The 23,413-nt window shown below is 44.0% G+C and overlaps 1 protein-coding gene across 5 annotated transcripts; it reads left to right on the forward strand.

Annotated features, from left to right (window-relative positions):
• Positions 1–1,412: 1,412 nt before the first annotated feature.
• On the forward strand, positions 1,413–22,235 carry PNLDC1 (PARN like ribonuclease domain containing exonuclease 1). 5 transcript variants are annotated; one of them, XM_005305716.5, is made up of 19 exons: positions 1,417–1,595; positions 5,512–5,569; positions 5,698–5,771; positions 9,814–9,847; positions 10,002–10,125; positions 11,041–11,129; positions 11,421–11,521; positions 12,357–12,436; positions 13,536–13,673; positions 14,478–14,547; positions 14,871–14,956; positions 15,620–15,675; positions 17,939–18,003; positions 18,463–18,516; positions 18,736–18,778; positions 19,573–19,672; positions 20,589–20,764; positions 20,937–21,035; positions 21,583–22,235. In XM_005305716.5, the coding sequence occupies exons 1-19, from the start codon at positions 1,520–1,522 to the stop codon at positions 21,653–21,655; spliced, it is 1,596 nt and encodes a 531-aa protein (XP_005305773.1). In that variant the 5' UTR covers positions 1,417–1,519; the 3' UTR covers positions 21,656–22,235. The 5 variants fall into 5 exon arrangements, with proteins under 5 accessions (XP_065444983.1, XP_005305773.1, XP_065444982.1 ...); XM_065588910.1 differs by lacking the exon at positions 1,417–1,595 and adding an exon at positions 2,500–2,540; XM_065588909.1 differs by lacking the exon at positions 1,417–1,595 and adding an exon at positions 3,229–3,416 and having other exon boundaries at positions 19,573–19,639.
• The last annotated feature ends 1,178 nt before the right edge of the window (positions 22,236–23,413 follow it).

Consider the following 23,413-nt stretch of genomic DNA (forward strand, 5'->3'; position numbering starts at 1 on the left):
CCAAACCAGTCTTGTAGCCCTTTTTAATCCTTTCCAATTCAACATGCTTTCTGATGTGTGGACACTAGAAGTAGAAAACATGTAATGATTTTGCCAATGCTATATACAGAAGTAATACCATTTCCCTATTTTATAGTACTTTACTTATGTATCCAAGAATCACATTAGTCCTGTTAGCCACAGCATCCCACTGGGAGCTCATATTCACTTGGTTATCTGTCATGATCCCTGAATCTTTTCTAGTATTGCTTGATTACAGTCCACCATGCTGCAGCTGTGACCTGCATTTTTCTTTTTCCGAGATATGACCTTGCATTTGGCTTCATTAAGAGACATGTTCAAATGAGCCCAGTTTGCCAAGTGGTCCAAGGTGCTCTGTGTAACTGACCAATCATTTACTACTTGATGCAAAAAACAGGTGAGCTGCAAACTTTAGCAGCACTAATTTTATATTGTTCAAATCATGAATAGATAATGGAATAGTATAATATACCAGCAGCTATAAAATAATTTGGTGCCCTCTAGTGGGAGAAGTTGCAGTTGTAATGGGTTGGAATCCTGATTTTTTGGAACCATGGCTGTGGTTGGGGAACTCTTCCTCTCTGCTCATCGATTATTATTATATGTCAAATGAGCCACAGCATCAAACAGTTTAAATACTGGAACAGAAGAGAGCGTTGTGCAATCATGCAGTTATTAATACCGTTACTTAGGTTCCTGGTTAAATTCCAGCTCCCTCGCTCTAGCTTTAGGAGCTAATCAGTGCCTGTCCTGTTTAGTGTGACCAGCTGTGATTTTATAGGGACCGTCCCAATGGTGGGGTCTTTTTCTTATATAGGCTCCTATTATCCCCCACCCCCATCCCAATTTTTCACATTTGCTGTCTGATCACCCTAGTCCTGTTATATTTTTTTAATGCCTTCCCTGCCCGCACACGCTGTACAGAGAGATACGCGGCTGGCCGTGGCAGCACAGATTTGTATCTTTCCCCATTGCGCCCAAAGCCCTGCCCGTGAGATGGAACAGGGACAGAGGTCGAGCTCTCTGCTCCAGGGCATCTTCTCGCTTCGCGCCAGGCTCCCGGGGCAGGGGGAGAGGAGACCTCGGACAATGGAGCAGCGCTCCTTTCCCTTGCGATCGCTTCCCTGCCCGGGCATGGCAGGGGGCGGGGCGAGGGGTCGCACCGAGCCGCCAGTGAGTGGGATGGGGGGGGCTCCCCGCCCCCAGCCCTGGTTCCAAGGGCGGCATCATGGAGTTACTGTGCAGCCGCTGCCGGCTCCCCTCGCTCCTCCCGAGGGTAACGCACCCCTGCGGAGAGCAGAGCGCAGCCCTTCCTGCGGCGGCGCGGTCCCTTTAAGAGTCGGAGGGAAAGAAGGGCGCTCACGTTACTAACCGAGCGCTGATTCGCTGCTGTTCTTGTCAATCAAGAAAGCGTGTTTGCGAGGCGCTAGTTGCGGCCCAGGAACGCCCTACGAAAGCGCGGGTTTTTCTGCTCGGCCCTCGCGCGGGAGCGGCGGGCATGGAGCTGGGGACCGGGCAGTTCGCGCAGAGCCTGCCCCGCCTGCGGGCGCTGGTCCTGGGCTGCGACTTCCTGGGTGAGCGGCCCCGCCTGGAGCAGGGCGGCGGACGGAGCCTCCCTCCCTCCTTCCCGGCCGGGGCGCCCCCCGCTGCCTGCGCCCCCTGCAGGAGGGGAGATGTCGGCCTCTCACACCCGCTAGCTCCGGGGCGGCCTCTGGCCTCCCCGCCGGGCTCGCTGCCCAGAGCGAAAGTGGCTGTTCACACTGGGCCTCGGGAGCGAGCGCTCCTGGGGGTGTGACTCGGGTAGACGGGTCCGCGCTCTGCACGTGTGACGGGCCAGAGCCGAGAGCCAGTGCAGTGGTTGGAACATCAGAGGCATCACCTCACCTGCTTACTTGCCTTTGGCCTATGGTGCTAAACCGTGTAGGGTGCACCCCCGATGAGCTCAGCTGCCAGATCAGGTCTTGACTAATGGATTGGTCTTTCCTGGGTTGGCCCCCAGTTGATAAATACTGTCGTGTCCCCCCCCGCCACCCCGATTTTTCCAAAGCACGCTTCCATTCAGGGCTGTTGTGTGTTGGAACAATTTGTATACTGGGTGCTGAGAGCCATTGATGGAAACCACTTCAAGCCAGGGGATGCAGCAGCACCCCTAGTTCCAGCACCCATGCTTCTATTGCCAAATGTGACCAGGGAAACTGGATTTTTCCATTTCCATTGCATACTGCGGAGAGAGGCATAGGCACAAAGTTGGGTCTCTTTGTGCAGTAGGTATCAAGGAAAAAAAATTGGGTGCTGATGAAGAGATGTGTGGTACCCTTCTGAAAGCCTAGAGAGAAACCTCTGAGATACTTCTAGAAAGGGACAGAAGTGCTGTCAAAGAGGAAGTAGAAAAGTACTAAAGCAAAACTGCCTCTTCTGCCCCTTTATGCATCTAATCATTTTTTTTTTCTTTTTGCCCTCTTTGTATTGAAAGGTAGGTAGAGCCAGCTATAATCACGTAGGGAAAGGATTGCACCATGGTAACTAATAAGAATCATTTTTATAAGACTTAAGAATTCTTTTCCCCTTCCATCCCAATTCTTGTGATCTCTGCTATCTCACTTTGCCTCCTCATCATGAATGTTTACAACAAGGGATTGGAAAAGGAGTTCAGTCTTAAGCCTTGTCTGCAGTATAAAAGATATACCAGTGTAGCTATGTATCAGAGTTCTTTTGCTGGCATCGCTTATTTTGTTCGGATAACTGGTAGAGCAGAGTGTCTCAAGCTTTGCTGCCATAGCTATGTCAGTTAGGAATGTGAAAAAAGTCACACATGGTGAAATAACTTTTGCTGGCATGACATGTCATTTGGAGAGGCAATTTAATGCCTTTAACAGCACAAGGAGTTTTTTGCTAGCATAAACTGCATCTCTGCTGCAAGGATTTGCCAGCATAGCTATACTTTATAGTGTAGACTAGCCACCCTAGATGTTTTTTCCAGTTTTCTATTTAAGACTTTAATCATCATTAGTGTGTATAGCTGGGGTGGGCAAACTACGGGCTGCAGGCCGGATCCGGCCCATCAGGGCTTTGGATCCAGCACGTGAGATTGCTGCCCCCGTGGTGCCGCGGGCCCCGTGCTGCTCCCGGAAGCGGACAGCAGTGTGTCCCTGTGGCCCCGGGAGGGGGGACAGAGGGCGTTGTGTGCTGCCCTTGCCTGCAGGCACTGCCCCCCGCAGCTCCCATTGGCTGGGAACTGCGGCCAATGGGAGCTTCAGGGGAGGTACCCGCAGGTGAGGGCAGTGCACGGAGCCCTCTGCCCCCCCTTCCGCAGGGGCGTGGTGCCGGAGCAGCACGGAAGCGGGGAGCCTATCCTGGCCCTGGTGCGTGTCACTGCCACCCTGGTGCCATTCCAGGTAAGCAGTGCTGGGCCGGAACCTGCACCCCTCCTGCACCCCAAACCCCTGCCCTGAGCCCCCTCCTGCACCCCAAACCCCTCCTGCACCCTGAACCCCTGCCACACTCCTCCTGCACCCCAACCCCCTGCCCTGAGCCCCCCTCCACTCTGCACCCCTCCTTGCACCCCTGCCCTGAGCCCCCTCCAGCATTTCACACTCCCTCCTGCACCCCAACCCCCTGCCTGAGCCCCCTCGTACACCCCGCCCCCCTCCTCTGCCCCAACCCCTTACTCTGAGCCCCTTCCTGCACACCACACCCCCTCCCACACCCCACGCTCCCTCCCGCACCCAACCCCCCTGCCCCAGCCCTACATTCATGGCCCTGCATGCAATTTCCCCACCCAGATGTGGCCCTCTGGCTGAAAAGTTTGCCCACCCCTGGTGCATATCGTATCACAGTTAGTGTGCAATGTCCCAGTAGGAAAAAAATGTCATTTGTTTTCTCCCACTCTTTCCACCATTGTCCTTGAAATGTTCCCCTTTTCCCTGATCTGTAAATGAAGCACAAGTTACTTTCCATTTAATAACTGTTAAACAGGAGGTAAGGTTGAGAAGAGAATACATATGTAACTTAAAAGTAAAAATATACAACCTTACAAGGATGTTGTAGTTAACTCTGAACTTTTTTTTAAAAAAAAAGGTAAGATTAAGCCTCAAATTATTGGCAAGTATGGGAATGTACAACTGAGGCATCCAAACAACTTTTACTCTGTGGTGATGCTTGGGGTGAATGGAGAGACTAGGGCCAGGTCTACACCACAAAATTTTGCAGGCAGAGCTATGTTGGTCGGAGGGGTGATGAGTTCTGATTTCTGGCTGATATATCTGAGCTGGCATATCTAGCTTAGACACAGTTATACCAGCAAAACTGGTATTTTTATAATTAACTGGTATTAAATATTTATGTTGCTGGTGGGGGCTGGTATAAGCTCAGTTCTGCCAGTATAAGCTATGTTAACATTAGGGGTGTGTTGCCAGTATAGTGTACTTGTATAGCTATATCAGCAAAGTGCTCCTGGTGTAGACCTAGCCTAGGAGAGCACTTTGTCCATCCATATAACATTTTAACCTCAATTGTAACAATGAACACTAGAGTGCATTACTATTAATTGTCCATTTCCTGTCCCTGGTCTTTGCCTCTGCTGTGCCTCCTCAGATAGACAGTGTGGTTGCAATCTTTCCTGTCAGTAAAAAGAAGAACAGGAGGACTTGTGGCACCTTAGAGACTAACAAATTTATTAGAGCATAAGCTTTCGTGGACTACAGCCCACTTCTTTGGATGCATATCTTTGAAGTGGGCTGTAGTCCACGAAAGCTTATGCTCTAATAAATTTGTTAGTCTCTAAGGTGCCACAAGTCCTCCTGTTCTTCTTTTTGCGGATACAGACTAACACGGCTGCTATTCTGAAACCTTTCCTGTCAGTGATTGTCACTAGTGATGAATAGTATAGCAAATCATCTAACTAAACTACATCTCACGAGTATGTGAAAGTACAGTTTCAGATTAGGAATGTATACTTCTAATTTATGCAGAGGTAAGATTGTCCTATTCATATAGAAAAGACAGAAAAATCTACAATATGTATGTACTGGTATTTTAAACTGCTCCCAGAAATAAAGCTTCAGTTTTGGCTGAGAAAAGTAGTGAATGCCAGATGGAGAATGAGCCCAGCTCGTGTTTGCATTGCTGGTCTTGGTGAGCTTGTGTTGGCCACAGTGGTGCTGATTAAACGTACTTTTTTTTTCCTTTGGCCCTAACATGCTATGCTGTCTAATGCAACTATATGTTTTAATGCTACATTCAGGGATGAGTAAACATCAAATGAACTTCCAAATTGTGAAGCACACTCTTTGTTTTGAAGGAGTAATTCCCTACTCAGCTGCTGTCTGGCTGAATAATTCCTGGGTTAAGGGGAGAAGTTGGGGGGATTTAATTTTCTTAGTACTGTGCTGGGAGTTTAGATCACTCCTTTGTCCATTTGTAGTTGGTACAAAAGGCTGGAGAAAGGCAGAGTCACATTTTGGAATCTCTTTTTGTGCCCTGTCTCTACAGGGCTCGATATGGAATTCACAGGTTTACATTCAGTCTTTCCAAAAGGCAAGCAGCCCAGGTAAAGATGTCACATCCAAAATGTTGTCATATGATTTAGTGAGTCAAAATAATGGTATAAGTTGCGGTGAGAAAGTAAAACAGTACATCATGGGAGTATTTTCCCCCCACCCTCTGATCATTTAATAGTCTCTTCGATTCACCTGCTGAGTGGTATCTGAAGGCCAGACGGAGTGTTCAGAAGTTCACAGTCAATCAGCTCGGTGAGATCTTTTGTTCATTGTTGTCAGAAAAGATAAAATTCCACTTCTTCCTAAGTATTTACTAGCATTTCACAAACTAGTTGAATTTGGCTAACCCATAGCATCTATAAAAAGTGACAGAATCCTGTGGCTCCTTATAGACTAACAGACGTATTGGGGCATAAGTTTTCGTGGGTGAATACCCATTGCGTCAGATGAATGCCACGAAAGCTTATGCCCCAATATGTATGTTAGTCTATAAGGTGCCACAGGACTCTTAATCTGGATCTGAAAAAAGCGACAAACACGGCTACCCCTCTGATACTTGACACATAGCATCTAATCTACTAGAGGATTGTGGGACTTTCTGGGAAGGATAAAGGTTTGCAATTCTGTTTTTGCTTGTCTGCTGTGTTTGCACTGGTTGTCCTCCATACTAGATCCCTTTTTATTAAGGAATAATGTTATCAGCATACATACATCTTAAGTAGTTTAATGTCAGACTGGCTATGCAAGAATTTTCAGTCTACTTCATATTGCTGCAAATTTATTTTAAAAAACACTGTTAAGGAATCTGTCATCTTTAAAGAAAAATGTAATGGAAGTCAGTCATTCTAGGTTCTGTTCCAGACTCTGTCATTGACTTGCGGTGTGACTGTAAAGCATAAAATATAAGCTTTCTGTGCCTTAATAGTCTCACCTGTAAAATGGAGGTAATACCTAGCTCACATGGTTTTGTGAGGGTTAATGTTAATAAATCACTCAGATTCTCAAATGGAAGGTACTAGAAAATATTATTTTCTCCAAGGTTAGACAATTAAATATGCTGCTTTATAAAGCTTCATTTTGTCCTCTGGCATTTTAGGTTGCTATTGTAGGGGCTTCTCATGAGGACTGAGGTATTCAGTTTGATTTGGGGGAGACAGAAATGAGTACTCATCAACTTTTGACAATGTCACTAAATAAAGGCCAGCTAGATTATGATCTCTGCATCTGCTTCCTGGGCTGCAGAGTGTTTTGAACCAATGTAGGGATGTGAAGGGGAGATTTGAATCTTCCGTGCTGAAGCCCCTGCTGGCTGAAAAGGTAGTGTTGTTCTGGAAGAAGCTTCATTTTTTTCCTCATCCATTTACACATCTGTGTAGATTGACCCAGTTAAAGCATGCTTTCACTTTGTAGTACAGGTATGTCTGTCCCTGAAGCATGTTGAAGGTCCCCTGCAAGGGGGAAAATGCACTTGTGCCTTATTTCTTTTATGACACGCAGAAATCTTATGGGTTTTTTTTTCTTGCTCTCTTTTTAATGTTTTTCTACTTACTTTTTACATTAGAAATTCAGGACTTGTCTAGTTTGCCTGTGCTGAAAGACTCTATGATGACTCAAAAATTAGTGAAATTAGTGGTATGAATTGCATCATGTTATTCCTAGAAGTCATGGATGATGCAATCATAACGAAGCTTACATCACTCTGCTGAACAAATTGCCCTATATCAGCTCTAGAAATCGTACAGTGTCATGCGCTCTTATTTGTCAGTGTTTGACTTTGCAAAGGGACACATTTCTGTTTAGCCAAAGTGAGCAGAGATGCCTCGTACTTGTGTGAACAGTGCAGATAACTTCTGCTATGTTTGTGGTGAAGTGACTGTTGCATCACAAAAGCGCAGTATAACCACTATGGTTAAGAAAGCCTATCACCTTTATTTTGGCTGCAAAATTGGAGATCAGGACAAGAGGTGGGCCCCACACATATGCTGCAACACTTGTGCAACAAATCTTCGCCAGTGGTTGAACAGGAAAAGGAAATCTATGCCTTTTGCAGTGCCAATGATTTGGAGAGAGCCAACAGATCATACCAGCAATTTTTACTTCTGCATGGTGCCTCCAGTTGGGAAAGGTGTGTCAAAGAAGAAAAAGTGGACTGTGCATTATCCAAACATTCCATCAGCTATACGCCCAGTACCCCACTGAGATGGACTGCCGGTTCCTGATGAACCAGAATAATTCTCACTTGAGTCAGATGAGGAAGAGGAAGAGGATGAAACTTCTGGTCCTGAACCATCAATGTCACAGGACCCACATTTTCTCCCATCCTCCTCCTCTGAACCACACCACATAACACAAGGTGAACTGAATGACCTTGTCAGGGATTTGGAACTACCCAAGAGTAAGGCAGAGCTGTTGGGCTCCAGACTACAGCAGTGGAATCTCCTGGCAGGTGATGTTAGGGTTTCCATGTTCCGTGACCGTCAAAAGGATCTTGTCCCATTCTTCTTCATGGAAGGTGATTTTGTAGCCTGCAACAACATCGATGGTGTGATGGCAGCCCTCAACATCGTTCACGATCCAGATGAGTGGAGACTGTTCATTGATTCATCGAAGACGAGTCTTAAAGCTGTTTTACTGCATAATGGCAATGTTTTGCCATCAATTCCAGGTGGTCATGCAGTCCATATGAAGGAAACCTATGACAACATGAAACAACTTTTGAGGTGCATAAACTATGACCAACATCCGTGGCAGCTTTGTGGCGATTTGAAGGTTGTTGCTCTCTTGCTTGGTCTGCAGATGGGATACACAAAGTACTGCTGTTTTCTCTGCGAATGGGATAGTCGTGCAAGAGATTCCCACTACATCAAGAAAGATTGGCCACTCCGACAGTCATTGGACCCTGGGAGGAAAAGTGTTCAGCATCCACCACTTGTTGAATCAAGGAAGATTTTGTTACCACCCTTACACATCAAGCTGGGTCTGATGAAGAACTTTGTCAAGGCCATTGACAAAACACAAGCAGCTTTCAAGTACCTCTGTGGAAAATTTCCAAGGTTAAGTGACGCTAAGATAAAGGAAGGTGTCTTTGTTGGTCCTCAGATTTGTGAACTTCTTCGAGATGATGCATTTGACCATGCACTGCGTGGCAAGGAAAAGACGGCATGGAAAGCCTTCCAGTTAGTGGCAATAAATTTTCTCAGAAACAACAAGGCAGACAACTACAGGTTGTTGGTGGAAAACCTCCTCAAGGCATTCAAAAGCCTTGGTTGCAACATGTCACTAAAGATATATTTTTTGCACTCTTATCTAGATTTTTTTTCCCACCAAACTGCGGAGCAGTGAGCGACGAGCACGGCAAGTGATTTCACCAGGACATTGCAACAATGGAGAAACGCTATCAGGGCAAATGGAGCCCATCAATGCTTGCAGACTACTGCTGGACAGTGACAAGAGATGCTCCATTTAATGAATACAAGAGACAAGCCAAGAAGCGCCTAGTAGACCCTGAATAGGACTAAACTATGTACATAATAGTTTTTTGCCTTTTGTTTCATAATAAATTTTATTTAAATAACCCTTTTGCTGATTTTTAAAGTGTTACATAAACAGGACAGGTGAAATATTATCATGTAAAGCAACCATAAACACATGAAAAGACCTAGGTTTACAATTTATGATTAAAACTCTATCTACACAATATACATAGACATATAATGTAAAAACTTGAATATCTTAGAAACAGTAGCCAATCAGTTGTTTTAATTGTCATATTTGAATTCAGCACATCAAAATACATAATAAATAGCACATTTTATCTCTGAAGCAGACGACTTCTCAAAAATTGTAGACCAGTGTTATCAGAGCATTTATTGTGGTCTGAGGAGATGAGTGTAGTGTTGTAACCAAGTCCCCCAACACTTTTGTAGAGTAGAAAGACCTGTAAACCTACAGCACAGTTTGTTGCTTTCAGTAATTTTCCTCTTCTCTTCTGTTGCTTAGTCTCTTTTCAGTAAGGGCTGCTTCTTACTGCAGATTAATTTGTCTTCCCATTGAGCCCTAAAATCTTATTTCTGTTTAACTACCTGGGAACCCATGTTCATGCCACCCCTTTGTAACCTGGCAGTGATCTGGAGGTTAGTAAAATTCTAGTGCAGCAGCTTTAGTAAATGACTAAAATGGCATAGCGAGGAGAACTCCTGCATCCGCTATTTAATTTTCACAATATTAGTAAACAAGAAACGGAGGAGACCCAGCTCTAAATACTAAGACTTCAGTTTGTGTTTGTTTCTTTCAGGGTTGTCTATATTTTCAAATGAAAAATCAAACAAGTAAGTAAAAATAAACTATTCTTTCTAAATAAACTCATAGCTGTCTTTTATGACAGAGATAATGCAGTTGAGATTCCATGCTGGAGGTTCTCAGGCTCCTTTGTGCAATCGTTCCTCTTGATCCTGTTTTAGACCTCTTTCTTTTTCATTGTAGGTATGTTGCACACTCCTATAACTTCTTCCTCTTCCCCACAACATTTGGAGTCATGGACTCTGAATTCTCTTTCCAAGCATCTAGCATTCAGTTCCTGACGCATTACGGTTTTGATTATAATAAGGTATGTTCTCTGTTGTAAGTGACTAGAGCAGAGGAGGCTTGTGTAGTTATGGGGAAGTATTAAGGAAAAATATCCCAAAACTCTGCATTCCTTCTGTAAGCAGAAGCTTGCTACTTTTTCAGTACAGCGGCTGCTTTGAATACTTGGGTTGGGTTTGTTTTGTTGTGTGTCAGTAGCAATATAGGGCTTTGGACACTGCTGTTCCATGACCAGGGGGCAGTAACCACATCTTTGGCAGTGGTTACTAAACTGAACCCCTAACTAACCCGATGGACCCTGTACTACTGCTTCACATTGTTGCAGTTGGTCACTGGGCACCTCCTTACTGTCCTGTGACACCAACCTTAGCTGCCGCTGGCCACAGGGCACCTCCATGTACTTCCCATCTCCTTATCACCAGAGGGGTAAATGCCTGTCTTTACTGATGTCCCGGCACAGCCAGTCTTTGAATAAATGAAGCATATGATAGGTCATATGCTTCCCGTCCTCTCTACTCTCCCATCTCTCACCCAGACTGCAGACCACACTATCCAGGTGTGGTCTGCATGATGGGTGAATATCTGCAGGCCTCATACACTGAAATAGAGTTTTTGTGTCTGTCAAGTGTCATTTAGTTGACTATTAGATGTGGTCCAGCCTACTCAGTTGCACAGAAGATGTAAGACCCCGTGTAGGAGTGGGAAGCTTGGGTACTCAGATAAGAAAATGGGTTTTTAATTAATCATTATCTGATAATCTCAAAGAAACTTGAACTCTTAGCTAAATAAAACTTTACCTGTCTATGATGTTCCACCATCTCTAAGGTGGAAGATAGTGCAGTATACAGCAGTACTATCCAACAGTTCATAGCAGGGAGTGAAGAAAAGAGTACCCAGTTGATAAATGATAAATAAACCCCTTTTCCCCCCTGTTCAGTTTCTGAAAGATGGAATCCCATATATGAATGAGGTACAGGAGAAGAAACTTCAGCAAGGTCTCTTAACTGGAAACTGGAAAGTTCGCAGGTAAAGCTCTTCCAAAACCATTGCTCCTCTAGTGACTTCTGTTAGTGTTTGACCTTCACTTTTCACTCAATTTACATCTTGTAGGAATACTGAAACTGACATAATGTCTCATTGCCATTTCTGTTCCTTTGGGGAATATATGGAGTCCGGTGAACAGTCACAGGATGATGCTGTCGGTTGCTCCACAGAATGACTACAGCAGGAGGGAAGGGGGCCTCCTCTGTAAAGCAGTCTTGCTTGTGACTGCTTTTGCAGCTTTCTCACTTTTTTTCTTTTCTGATCTCATTTCAGCACTTTGGACAAGGATAAAGTGAAAAAGGTGATTGATGATGTGACACGCTGGGTGCCATCAGCAGAAGAGGGAGGCTCTATGGTGCTACATGATATTAGTGGTATGAAATAGGATTCCTTCCTCATTTGTGATTTCTCAGTGGCTGCAGCACCTTTTCTGAATACATGGGGATTGCTGCTTGTTCAGCCCCTTACATAGCTGCCTGTCTTGTAATACTCTTGCTTTTTCACTTTAAAAAAAACATACCCAGCCCACCATTGCTGCTGCCAGGCCTTCTGGCTCTGGTCATAGCATCATAGAATGTTTTAATCTCTGTGCTCTGTTGCTCCTTTTTTGTCATTATGATGAGCTCTATTGTGGAAGGTGTTTTTTTTTTTTCCTGGAGGTTGTTTGGTATCAGTGGCTGTTTCTGGAATTGAGGTGGATTTTCCAGGGCTGGGAGTAATAAGTCTGACAGCTTTCCTCGTGCTAAGGTTTTCTGGCTCAATTTTGTGCCCCTTGCATGGAAGTGTACTAAGATATATATTCAAAGGTATTTTTAAAAATAATTTGAAATAGGGATAGGTTTCAGAGTAGCAGCCGTGTTAGTCTGTATCCGCAAAAAGAACAGGAGTACTTGTGGCACCTTAGAGACTAACAAATTTATTAGAGCATAAGCTTTCGTGGGCTAGAGCTACATCCAAAGAAGTGGGCTGTAGCGCATGAAAGCTTATGCTCAAATAAATTTGTTAGTCTCTAAGGTGCCACAAGGACTCCTGTTCTTTTTGAAATAGGGATGACTCAGATTGTCAGCCCTCTTTTCTGGATTGCCGTATGCCCTAAATATTTAATTTTTATCTTGGTTTCCACACTATTTTATTCTTCCATTGAAAAACATTCTTATTCTACCAAGCAAACTCCTCCCCACCTTTAAGTCTTTCGGTTTCTGGTCTCAGGTTTTCAGATATTTGAGGTACAGCTGATTCTGAGACAGGCACTTCCAGATGTTTGGACAGAGCCTTTTGGAGACCAGAAGGTAAGTTGGAAATGAAGCCCTTTGGAAGGTAGGACTTCTGTTTAGATATGTGTGTACCTGTTCTTCCTGCTGTGACTCTGAAATCTTGTTTGTGCTTTAATGGAAAGGTTCCTGGAGGAGGAGGAGGGAGCCTGCAAAGGAACCGTGCAAAGGGGTTGAACCAGGTTCCCTTTTCTGGGATCCTATGGGTTGGGAAGTTTTGGCCTCTGTTTCTCTTTCAATCCCAAAGCCTCCTCTTCCAGAAGGATCGCTCTTAGGCAAAGTCTGAAATGACTCTCAGAATTTCCAGGCTTCTCAAACCTGCTCCCTCATGTATCCACAAAAGCGAACATGTGGTCTTCAGTAGTTGCTTTTTCGTTGTTAAACTGCCACTTCTATTAGCCTTGGAGACTTTCACCCATTCTGTTGCTGGTTTGTTAGAACAGTAATATTACACAGCCTTTCGCATCTAGGTCATCAGCTTGAATCTGGCATGCTGTTTATTGAATAAAAATGAGGGCTATTGGGTGGCCTATTCAGGAAACAAGTGGTCTCAGTCCAGATGCCAGGGAGAAGCTTAAAAATATCACAAAAATCAATATTGCAACTAGCACTCTTATTATTCTCAAAGAGAGGCTATAGATGGGACACATTTCCTGAGCTCCCATTTCACACCTAAGTGTGGGCCCTCAGAATCCGCGTTGATGCACTTTGGTGTGAGGAAACCTGCACTGCTGATGTCCCTGCGATACCTGTTTTATGGATAGAGGGCGTCTTGTTTCAGCGTTGTCAATGGAATACCTATTACTAGCGCTAAGAGCACTTAAATTCCATACCTACCCACTCACATCCTGAAACAGGCAACCTATTTTATGGCCACTATCCTTCTAGCCAAGGACACCTGGAAGTAACTCCCTTCAGAGTTAGTTTCATTTATCAACTGGAAGAGAGACAGTCTTCACCTTCTGCATTGAAGTGCTGTCTCCACAGCCTTGGCAGTCTGAAAATTTGAACCTGTTTTCAGCATTAACACCAGGCTACCAGACAAGCTGCTTGTGTGTGTGTGCGCACGTGTGTGCAAGGTTATTTCTCCAGAGGTGTAGTAACTCTTTTCTTGCAGGTAATGGTGAAAAAGGTGAGTCCACGGCATCGCTGGCATCTGGAGAACTCTTCTTATGACTGCTGCCGAAAGGAGCTCGTTCTTCTCTCTGCCCGGGGTTTCACCAACCTCTTCCAGACCCTTGTTGAAGCCAAGAAGGTGACGCTCACCATCCCTATTCCCACATTTGGAATTCTTGGATTGTTATCATAGTAGCAGGGTGATGGTGGAGTATGCAAGATGTTTTGTATGGAGCTGAGTAAACAGATTCAAAGCAGTGAGTGGCTGTACAGACTGGCTTCATTAACCCCTTCACACTGTCAGTAAAACAAGTTAGTGTTTAAAGTGTAATTTTGGCTAGAAAAATGGCTATTAAACATAGCAGATCTGTTAAGTAAGCAGGTGTGTTTTAAGTGTATTCTGTTAAAACCTTCTTACTTTATTGATCCAAAAATCAGACTACTGCGTTGGATTCCTGACACCCTGCAGAGCAAGCCTGCCTGCGGGAGAGTGATCTAGGCTTTGTTCTGACTCGTACATTTCAAACAATTTATAAAAAAAAATCCCAAAGTTCAGAACTACTAAAACCTGTCGCATTTCAAGGCATAAGCCACCATCTGAGAGTTAGTCAGAGACATTCCAGCTGGCCCAGACAGATTTTTAAAGGCTATGGTCTCCCCTTCCACCCTGCTCCCTTCCCCCCTCCCCCGAGTTCCTCAGACCTCTTTGAAACAAAATGCTACCAATAAATGTCTCCCTCACCCTAAGGTTAGAGAGCATACACAGCTGGGGATGGTATTGGCCTCACTGTGATACTGTTTTAGGCCTTGCAGCTTTTGAAGAGGCTTGTATGGGTGTTACCCCTGTAGTAAAGAAGTTGGGCTATTGGACAGGTCTCAAGTTGATCACTTGACCTACCTTCTGTAGGAACATGCTGATACTGTTTTATGTCTCTCCCCATAGCCAGTGGTGGGACACAACATGCTCATGGACCTTCTGCATCTTCATGACAAGTTTTACAAGCCCCTCCCAGGTAGCGTAATCTTTAGCAGCATTCAAATGCTGGTGCACCTCTCCCCAAAGCAGCTTTTTCCGTCATTGGGCAGAAATACAGCACAGTGATAATCATTTATTCCGCATAGTGTGACTGGGCTGATGCTAGATAACTGCAGTGGCTCTCCCACCTCTAGGGCAGGACCTGCTCCCTCCGGAATGCTCCCAGTGTGGTTCTCCCAGGGGGCGTAAGACCAGAAGGAAACTTAAACTTCGTTTACTGCATAGAGTGCCGAGTTTCCTTTTTCTCAGTTCTGTATTATTTTTTTCTGAATGTTTGCTTCTTTATTGTTTTTCTTTCAGAAAGCTATGAGGAGTTTAAAAGGAACATTCACAGCCTATTTCCTGTCCTCATAGACACCAAGAATGTAACAAAATCAATCTGGAAGGTAAGATATGAAAGTTTGTTTTGGGAAATAAAACTTGCCTCACACTTAAATGGAAAGAAGGTCCTGATCACACTCTGGTTATAGAGCAGGGACCAGTTTTAAATGTTGCACTAAGGCGGTGTTCCCCAAACTTATGACGTAGCCCCCCCCCTTACCTGTAGTGTAATCTGTCCGTGCCCGAGCCTGGAACTGTGATTGGGGTCGTGGCTGGAAGCCGGGGCTTCGGCCGGGGGTGGGGCTGGAGCTGGAGTGGAGCTGGGGACAGAGCATGGCTGGGTGGCACTCCCTCCCCGTCCCCCATAGGGGCTGGCCTAAGCCCCCGCCGAACGTTCCTCCGTGCCCTCAGTGGGGGGCACCCCACAATTTGGGGACTACTGTACGAAGGCATCTTGCTTCCCTGATGGAAAAGCTCTGGAAATTATCCTCTCTCTTCATTACCACCTTTAAATCCTCTTTCCCCTGGAGCTGTACTACCTCTTCTGCCAAGAAGGTGGGCCAGCAGCCTTTTCCCTTCTGTAGTGGTGAGTGGTGGTGCCTGCACTGATTCTATCACACAGCACTTTTTAGATGGTCTGGCTGTTTCGGTTTGTTTTCTGATCCTGTGGTTCCTTTCCTCCAAAACACCACAGCACATCAGAAATGTCTTGCCTTGTTTTCTTACAGGAATTTCAGTTTCCTCGAGCATCTAACCTTCTAGAAGTTTATGAAATCCTGTGCAGGTGAGTATTGAATTCTGGGGATTTGAGCCCTACTAGCGGGTCCATGAATCATCTTGGGAAGGGTATTTCAAAAGTCAGTCGTACAATATTTTTATACTTCTTTTTTTTTTTTTTTTTTTTTTAATTTTCTTTCCTGCTGCACTGTGGGTTGAGATTGTTCAACCAGTTTCCCTCCTTTCTAATCTGGCTTTAACATCAGAGGAAGAAGTTTTACCTATAGAAACTTTCTACCATTATTTCCCTGATCTTGAATTTGGGCTAGGGCTGGGATTGGCAGTAACTTAATACTATCTCTCTACTGCATAGGGTTTTAAGTGGAATGAGTTTGTAATCTCAGGGCAGGTCTACACTATGGGGGAAAGTTGATCTAAGCTACGCAATTTGAGTTACGTTAGTAACATAATTGAAGTCGATATAGCTTAGATCTACTTACCACAGGGTCCACACTACGCTATGTCGACGGGAGATGCTCTCCCGTTGACTCCCCTTCCTCTTCTCATTCGGGTAGAGTACCAGAGTCGACAGGAGAGTGATCTGCGGTCGATTTAGCATGTCTTCACTAGACCTGCTAAATTGAGCCCCGATGGATCGATCATCGATACACCGGTAAGTGGAGACAAGCCCTCAGCCTACTTTAGTGAACAGGTGTCCGCATTACAAATGGCACTCTTGTTAGCAGAATGGGTAGAGTGTAAGGACTGGACACTATAATACTACTCATCTATAGATGTGTTCCTTCCACAGACAAAACACCATGCCAGGATGAGAGCCTTATGTTGCTACTGTTTGTGCTGGATCTGCTCTGTGGATAAATAGAGTATACGAGTGCTCTCAAGCAGCCACCTTTTATAACACTAACCTTACTAACTTCTCTTCCTAAGGCATTCTGCTTTTTCGTAGTCTTTTCAAACTGGATGCCCAGAATTGTTGGGAAGTTTTCTCTTGTTCTGGGCAACTTCAAGAATTCTAACTTTTACCCTCTTTATTACCTTCTCCAAAAGCCCTGCATCAGAACAGCCTTCCCTCCAGAGCCAGACAGTCAGCATCTCTCCTTGGAGTAGTCTGTTTTTACTGATCCTTATTCACACTTTTGTATGCAAGTAAAACACTCTGCTGCACTTGAACACATTCTGGGTAGGGTATACAATATCAGCAGATACACACAGAGTGCAGCATGTGGGAATTTGTTTCCAGTAAGGAGAGCATTCACATGTACGCAGCTGCAAGGGTCCCTATTTGCCTCTACGGTCACTGATGTAAGGGAAGGCAGTGTGATTGGCTTGGGATAGGGACTGTTGGTTTTTTTTTTTTTCTTTTTTTTAATAGTTCAAAACAGGAGAATCCTATTGGCCAAACTCATGTTCTCCTTGCACAGTCAGATGTTAAAAGATCTTTTTCCACAACCGGAATAGGATTCTCTGTGCTGCCTTCTGATGTCTCCCCTGAATATAACCGTCTTTACCAAACATGAGTTACAGTACTGGGGGCATGGAGTGAGGGAGGGAACTTCGAACTAGCCTGTTTTTAGATCTCTGTGGAAGTCTTGTCTGTTGGACCAGTGTGTGGAGTGCGGGCATCCACACAGCCAAATGGGCAGGGAAAACAACTAACCTTCAAAGTCTGAAGCAGCAGTAGTTTTAGTTGAGATTATAATCCCTTCTGATTTTTTTTTTTTTTTGTAATCTATGGCCTGGGACAAGGATATGTAAATTGGGAGAGTGGGGAGGTGTGCAGAAAGCTTCAGGATACTTGAATCTAGAAGAGGCAGTCACAAGCACAAATCTACCTCAGGTGTATTGTGCAGGGTAGAAGGCTCCTACATTTGTGAACTCCATATACTTTGTTTCCATGGCACAAACTTGCCTGGCTCCTAATCTCTGTGTGGATTTATGCAGATCCCTCTGACACAAAATTGGTATTTCTGGACTATTCCACATGCCCCCCCCCCCCTCTTTTTTCCTCCCAAATATCAGTCAAGAGCTAAGAATTGAAACCTGTGGGGTAAGTTTTCAAAGTAGCCATATGACTTCCTTTGTTGGTGAAAAATAAAGAGTTAAATTGTTGCTTGCACTGCTGTTGTAATGTATGACTTTATTCCTTAATGGTAGAGAAATTTCTTTTAAGAAATCTCTTTAGCAGTTGTGTTAAAAATGGAAAGCCATAGAGATTACTCTGACAGGGCAAGAGCATTTGCTGAAAATTTCCCCCCACACTTAGGCATAGGGGAAGAATGAAAATTTACACTTCACATTTTCTCCAACAGTGACCTAAATCCCACCAACCCCACATGTCCGGTGATTGCCCATGCAAGTGACTGTTCAAAATATGGTATGTTCTGTGCAATGAAGCAAATTTTCATTTCTGTATAAAGAGTCTTTGTTTTATTCCATGGGAATCCTAATGCAAGGCAGAAATGAAGCTGTAAGTAGCATAATGAACATGTGCAGGGGAACCTGTCCATTCACACCTTTAACGCCAATCCCGACCTTTTATAAATGCAAGTTTGCGCTAATAAACCTTTAAATGTGATGCCATCTTTTCTTCAGCCACTGGTCTAACTGTTGCCTCCTTGGTAGTGTCATTTTGAAAGCTCCTGAGGAGCAGCAGAGACTGCAGGGGTATAGGGATTCTGTGAGGGGGGGTTAGAAATAGTAAGAAGTGCAAAGTTGAGAGAGGAAAACTGTGGATAATCTGATGCTTTCTGAGAGATGAATTATTTTGACCCAAAGTAATTTGCACAGTGTTCTAGAGATGTTTTAATTTATTTTCCATTTTTTGGACTCTTAGCTGACAAGAAATCTCCCCATGAGGCGGCCTATGATGCATTTCTCTGTGGATCAGGTAAAACCTGACATTTCTTAAAGGTTTAATTGTTAGAATTTAGGAATTGCTTTCCTTCCACTGTAACCATCTTCATTCAATAGTAAGTAATACAGGTACTTGTTACTTAACGATAAACTGCCAAATTATTCATATATATAATTCTTTAGAATTGAACATTTACTTAGCTTTTGCTTCTGCACTCTTGTAATGTCACCTCTTCATTATTCCTCCTTTTAGTTCTTTTGAAATTAGCTCACTTGCTTCTGGGCAGAATGCCATGGTGAGTGGTGTTTATGAACTTCTTTGCCTTGGGAATTACCTTGCATTCATAGCTCTTTTAGAAAATAGCTGTCAGTTTGTGATTTTCCATTCAACAACTTTGTCCAGTTTTTGAATAAAACATTATTCAAAATGCCACTACTCCAAGTAATTAGCTTGTTATTTTATAAAGCTGCAAGTTAAAGTTTTTGTCTCGAGGCTGAAACCTTGTTTAAAAAATAATCTTGAGGGGTTTAATGGCCTGAGAAGCTGGTAATGAAATTGTGCATCCTTCCTTCTTTTGGTCATTGTTTCAAATCCAGCTCAGGCTGGTAGTGACCAAATGGTCCTACCATCTGACAGCTATGGGGAAATGAACTGATGGCTTCAGTCAAGTTTCTAGTGAATGTTTGTCCCCTTCCCACTGTTTGGTACACTTGTTGGTTTCTGTTGAGAATAACAAGGGTGTTAAATGGGTGTTGAAACAGCACTATCCTTGCACCAGTAGATGTGGTCTTTCCCTCTGTTATGATTGAGGTACACGGGCAGGGGGGTTCTGGGGAAGCTTGATCTGCCTTGTATATGCTGTATCTGTTCTGTACACAGAGGAGTTCACACTGCAAGGCTGTTAATCTGTTTCCTTTTACCAGCACTATATTCACCTTCTAAATAAATAAATCCTTCGTACTTCCCCTGCTCCTGTTCCCTTAAAGGTCTGCTGTAGCTAGGAGTTCCCTAAAGCTGTAGTACTATACGTTTCCCTATAGTGTAGATCACTGACATTTTTTTTTTTTTTAATTTTGTTTTCCAACATAGTGACACGCTGGAGACTGGTCCCTCTTTCTTTCAGTATCTCAATGCATTAACCAAGTACCTGAACCAGGTGAATCTGATCCGAGCTGGCGTTTCAACAATCGTGAGTTTAAAGTGCATTATGGTTACCCTTAGTGTATCTGAATCCCCAGATGCACAAACTAGTAGGCTATCTGCTCGCTCACATGAGTGAAAGAAAATGCCAGCTGGTGTCTGGATCTTCATCTGCGGGTGACTTCTCAGTGTCAGTCCAAATAGCATTTAAAAAAACAATTGTGCTGAATTTTTACCCATTTATATTCATTTTGTCACCTGTTACAAATGGGCTGGGGCCTTGTCTACACCACCGCTGAAGTCGAAGTAAGTTACGTTGCTCCGAGGTATAAAAAAACTACACCCCGCCACCCCCGAGTGACGTAATTTACATCGACGTAATGTGGTGTCTACACCTTACTATGTCGGCGGGAGATGCTCTCCTCTTGACATAGCTTCCGCCTCTCGTTGAGGTGGATTAATTACATTGACGGGAGAGCGCTCTCCCATTGATTTACTGCATCTTCACCAGACCTGCTAAATTGACACCACTGCATCGACTGCAGCAGCACTCATTTAGCGCTGTAATAAAGACAAGCCCATAGTCTTTTAACTGCAGCCAAGATACCGCTTTCCCCCATTTCAGCACCTATCACGATATGGAAATACAGGGAGCACTCAAAGGTACTCATTTGTATTAAGATATCCCTACTTCCAGGCTTCTGATTCCTACAGTTTGTTGTTGCCTTGGATTTTTATTTTCACATGCATTCTGGTGACTTAAGTTTTGCTCTCATGGTTCATGCCCACAAGAGCCCAAAGATGGAAAAATACTTTCTTGTATTGTACAGGTGGGTATTGCTTAGTCACTAGGTCACTTTTTGCCTGTTGTGTTTAATGATCTTAAATACCACTTTTAGTATTTCCACAGTCAAATGTGGATTAAATTTGAGTCTCTGGCTTAATTTCACTTCTTCATTTTCCAGAATTTCTCTGGCACAGATGTCCCTAGCCAACGTCCACCTCTTCTGATTGCCAGTGTTCGGGGATGGCCTGGGGTGGATGAAGAACAGATCTATCAAAAGTTAAAAGCTCTGTGCAAGTTTGATGTCAGACAACTGACCGAGAACCAATTTCTGTTGCTCTCCAATAAATTTAAGGAGTAAGTGATCAAAATTCTAATTCTTCACCCTATCATCCTCTCCTCCCGCTGCCCCTGTTTGCCCTCTTGCTCCAGTCCTGCTGACTTTTAGTTAAGGGGATGCAATAAGAGCTGCAATAAGAGCTGCATGCAAGATGTATCTAACGTAACGCAATTATGATCTATTTCTTAGTGTCAGGGTTGTTCTGCGAGATTATAAAGCTCACCCCAATCTGCGGATTTCACTCTATCGCCACTGGAGACACTCACCACAAGTGAACTGCTTGCTACAGTAAGTGATGATGCTCTCATGTGCCTTCTGCTGTGAGTCAGGAATAATATTCCCTCCTGAACTAGCTTGCCCTGCACCTTTGTATGAGAAACAGTTAATTACGCTTAAGTAATGTTGTACTGTAGATCCCTCGTGAAAACATGTAATTCAGAAGCAGGCTTTATGCGGTGGTTTTAGAATGGTCACACTGTAAATGATCTTCCACCTCTGGGTTCTAATCTTGACTTGGATCACCAAGGAAATGTTTTCTTGTGGCCATCACTAAACCACCATGCTGTTATAATTGACAGATGCTGATCTCTGAGGCCCAGTAGTGGAATACCAAGTGTGGGGAAGGGTAAAGCTGTGTTGAAAGTTCAATTCTGGAATATCGGGGGCAATTGCAGGTTAAAATTCCTATGTTTTGTTAATCCAGTGATATAGTGGTGCAGATGGAGGGAGACTATTAGCTCTGACCCAGCTCAGGGAGGAGTCTCACTTTCATAATCACCCAACTAATCCCAAATGTAAATAGCTTAATAACATTTTAACTTTCTTCCCCTTGCAGAATTTGTGGGATTGTGGCATCATGGTCTCTTCTGGCCTTTGTGTTTGGAGGATCTCCATGGTATGCCATGTAAAAGATTATCTTCTGGAAAAATCTCAGGGACATCTTTCCGATCTATGTGCTTTTCACCAGGATGCTTGTTGTGTTTTTTTTTCTTACACTGTTAACATAGTAATGGTCAGTAAAAGGCATTTAACATTGTTTTTTTTTGTTTGCCTTCAATCACAAAAAAAATCTGTGTTTAAGGAGACTGTCAGGTTTTAGGAAGCAAATCTGAAGGGGAAAATCCTCCTGTTTTTTTAAATATATTTATTAAAGAAGTACTACTGTACCTCTTCTTCAGGTGCAAATGAACCAGAGAATCCACTGTTTTGATGGGACTTTTATCTTGTTCCCTGTTTATTCTTCAGCAACATTTATAAACCAGTTCGATTGCAAGTATTGTGTTGCTGTTAAAGGCTGGTGAACACAGGCTCATATTGTGTTTTTTGAAAATTGTTAAATAGAAGGAGCTACTTTAACTTTAATTCCATCCCAACTGAGGGAAAGGGGGTTATTGCTGTTTGCCAGATGGAACAGGATAACACTGATGGAGAAATAATTCTGCAGGCTCCTGAAAGGTTTTCAAAGACAATAAAATAAATGTCAGGTGACTTCTGTGTGTATTTTTAAGCACATGTTGGCAAGAGAGTGCCTTGACAGTAACATGCTATGCTGATCAGTTTTTCTGATATGGATGAGTGAGTGGGATTCAGTCCAATGACTGCTGCCCTCTACTCTGAAATTTGTTAAGCCCAACAATCGTGTAAGTCTTTCAAAGGAAAACAGGCTTTACTTCTGGCCTTGGTGCCTGTGTGCCACAATGAGAGTTTCTCAGGGACTGGGGATACTGTTCATCGCAGAGAGACCAGCTTCAGGGTTTCCTCATCTCTTGGCACAAACTCAACCTAAACTTGATTGGGAATTCTAGGGTCCAAATCTAACCCACTCCTCCATGGGTGTGGAAGGTCCTCAGATACAAAGAAGAGTTTGTTTCTGCTGTGGAAAGTTGAAGCTGAATATGGGAGGGACTCGGCTCCGTGGGGCTCCCTCCAGCATAAGTGGGGTGGGATACAGGAGCAATGGGGGTTGGGTATCCATTGCCTAGATCCTTCCATCCATCCCTCCCCTCTGCAGGGTCAGAAGAGCACTATGTGGTCTGCTGCAGTAGGCTCTTGGGGGCAGTTCTGCAGCTGGCGTGGAGGGAAGAATTCTTCAAGAAGCCAGGCTCAGAACTTCCCGTTTGAGCATAAGAACAAACTCCAAAGGTGAAGATAAAAGTGGGAAGTATGTTAGCATCTGGGGGTCTTTGGAAGACACTGGTTGAATGGTTTATTAACTTATGGGTGAAAATATTCAAATCCTTCAACTAACTCCATAAAAACACACCAGGCTCCAGTGACTGAAGACATGTAAGTGCGGTATTTCTAGAAGATTACACTGTCAATGGTGTCTGTGTGCTGAAGTGAAAAGTACACTCCCCCCTTCTATTTAGTGCAGACCTTCTCTTTCCTAGAACCTCCTCATGTCCAGAACAAACCTATAAATCGGTATAGTCAAACCATGATTTCCTTCATCAGTTCCAAGGCTGCTCAGCAGTTATGCTGTAAATACAGGCCCCATACACTATGCTATGACCAACACTTAAGTGAGTCCAAGGAAGCCATTGAGAAGAACTGGTTCCATAATAAAAGCAGTTTATACTAGAACAGGGTTTAAAAACAGATGCATAACAATATTCAGGTTACGGTGGGCATAAATATCAAGTGCTGTTTGCTTGCAAGCTAAATTG

Source organism: Chrysemys picta, chromosome 3, assembly GCF_011386835.1.
Source record: "Chrysemys picta bellii isolate R12L10 chromosome 3, ASM1138683v2, whole genome shotgun sequence".
Taxonomy (NCBI): Eukaryota; Metazoa; Chordata; order Testudines; family Emydidae; genus Chrysemys; species Chrysemys picta.

Excerpts from the sequence above, each read along its gene's own strand:
- PNLDC1 (XM_065588908.1), top strand. The coding sequence starts at position 3,266 with ATGGGAGCTTCAGGGGAGGTACCCGCAGGTGAGGGCAGTGCACGGAGC. Across the intron at positions 13,674-14,477 it reads CCCTTGTTGAAGCCAAGAAG|CCAGTGGTGGGACACAACAT; the intron begins GTGACGCTCACC and ends CTCTCCCCATAG. Across the intron at positions 15,676-17,938 it reads GTTTATGAAATCCTGTGCAG|TGACCTAAATCCCACCAACC; the intron begins GTGAGTATTGAA and ends TTTCTCCAACAG.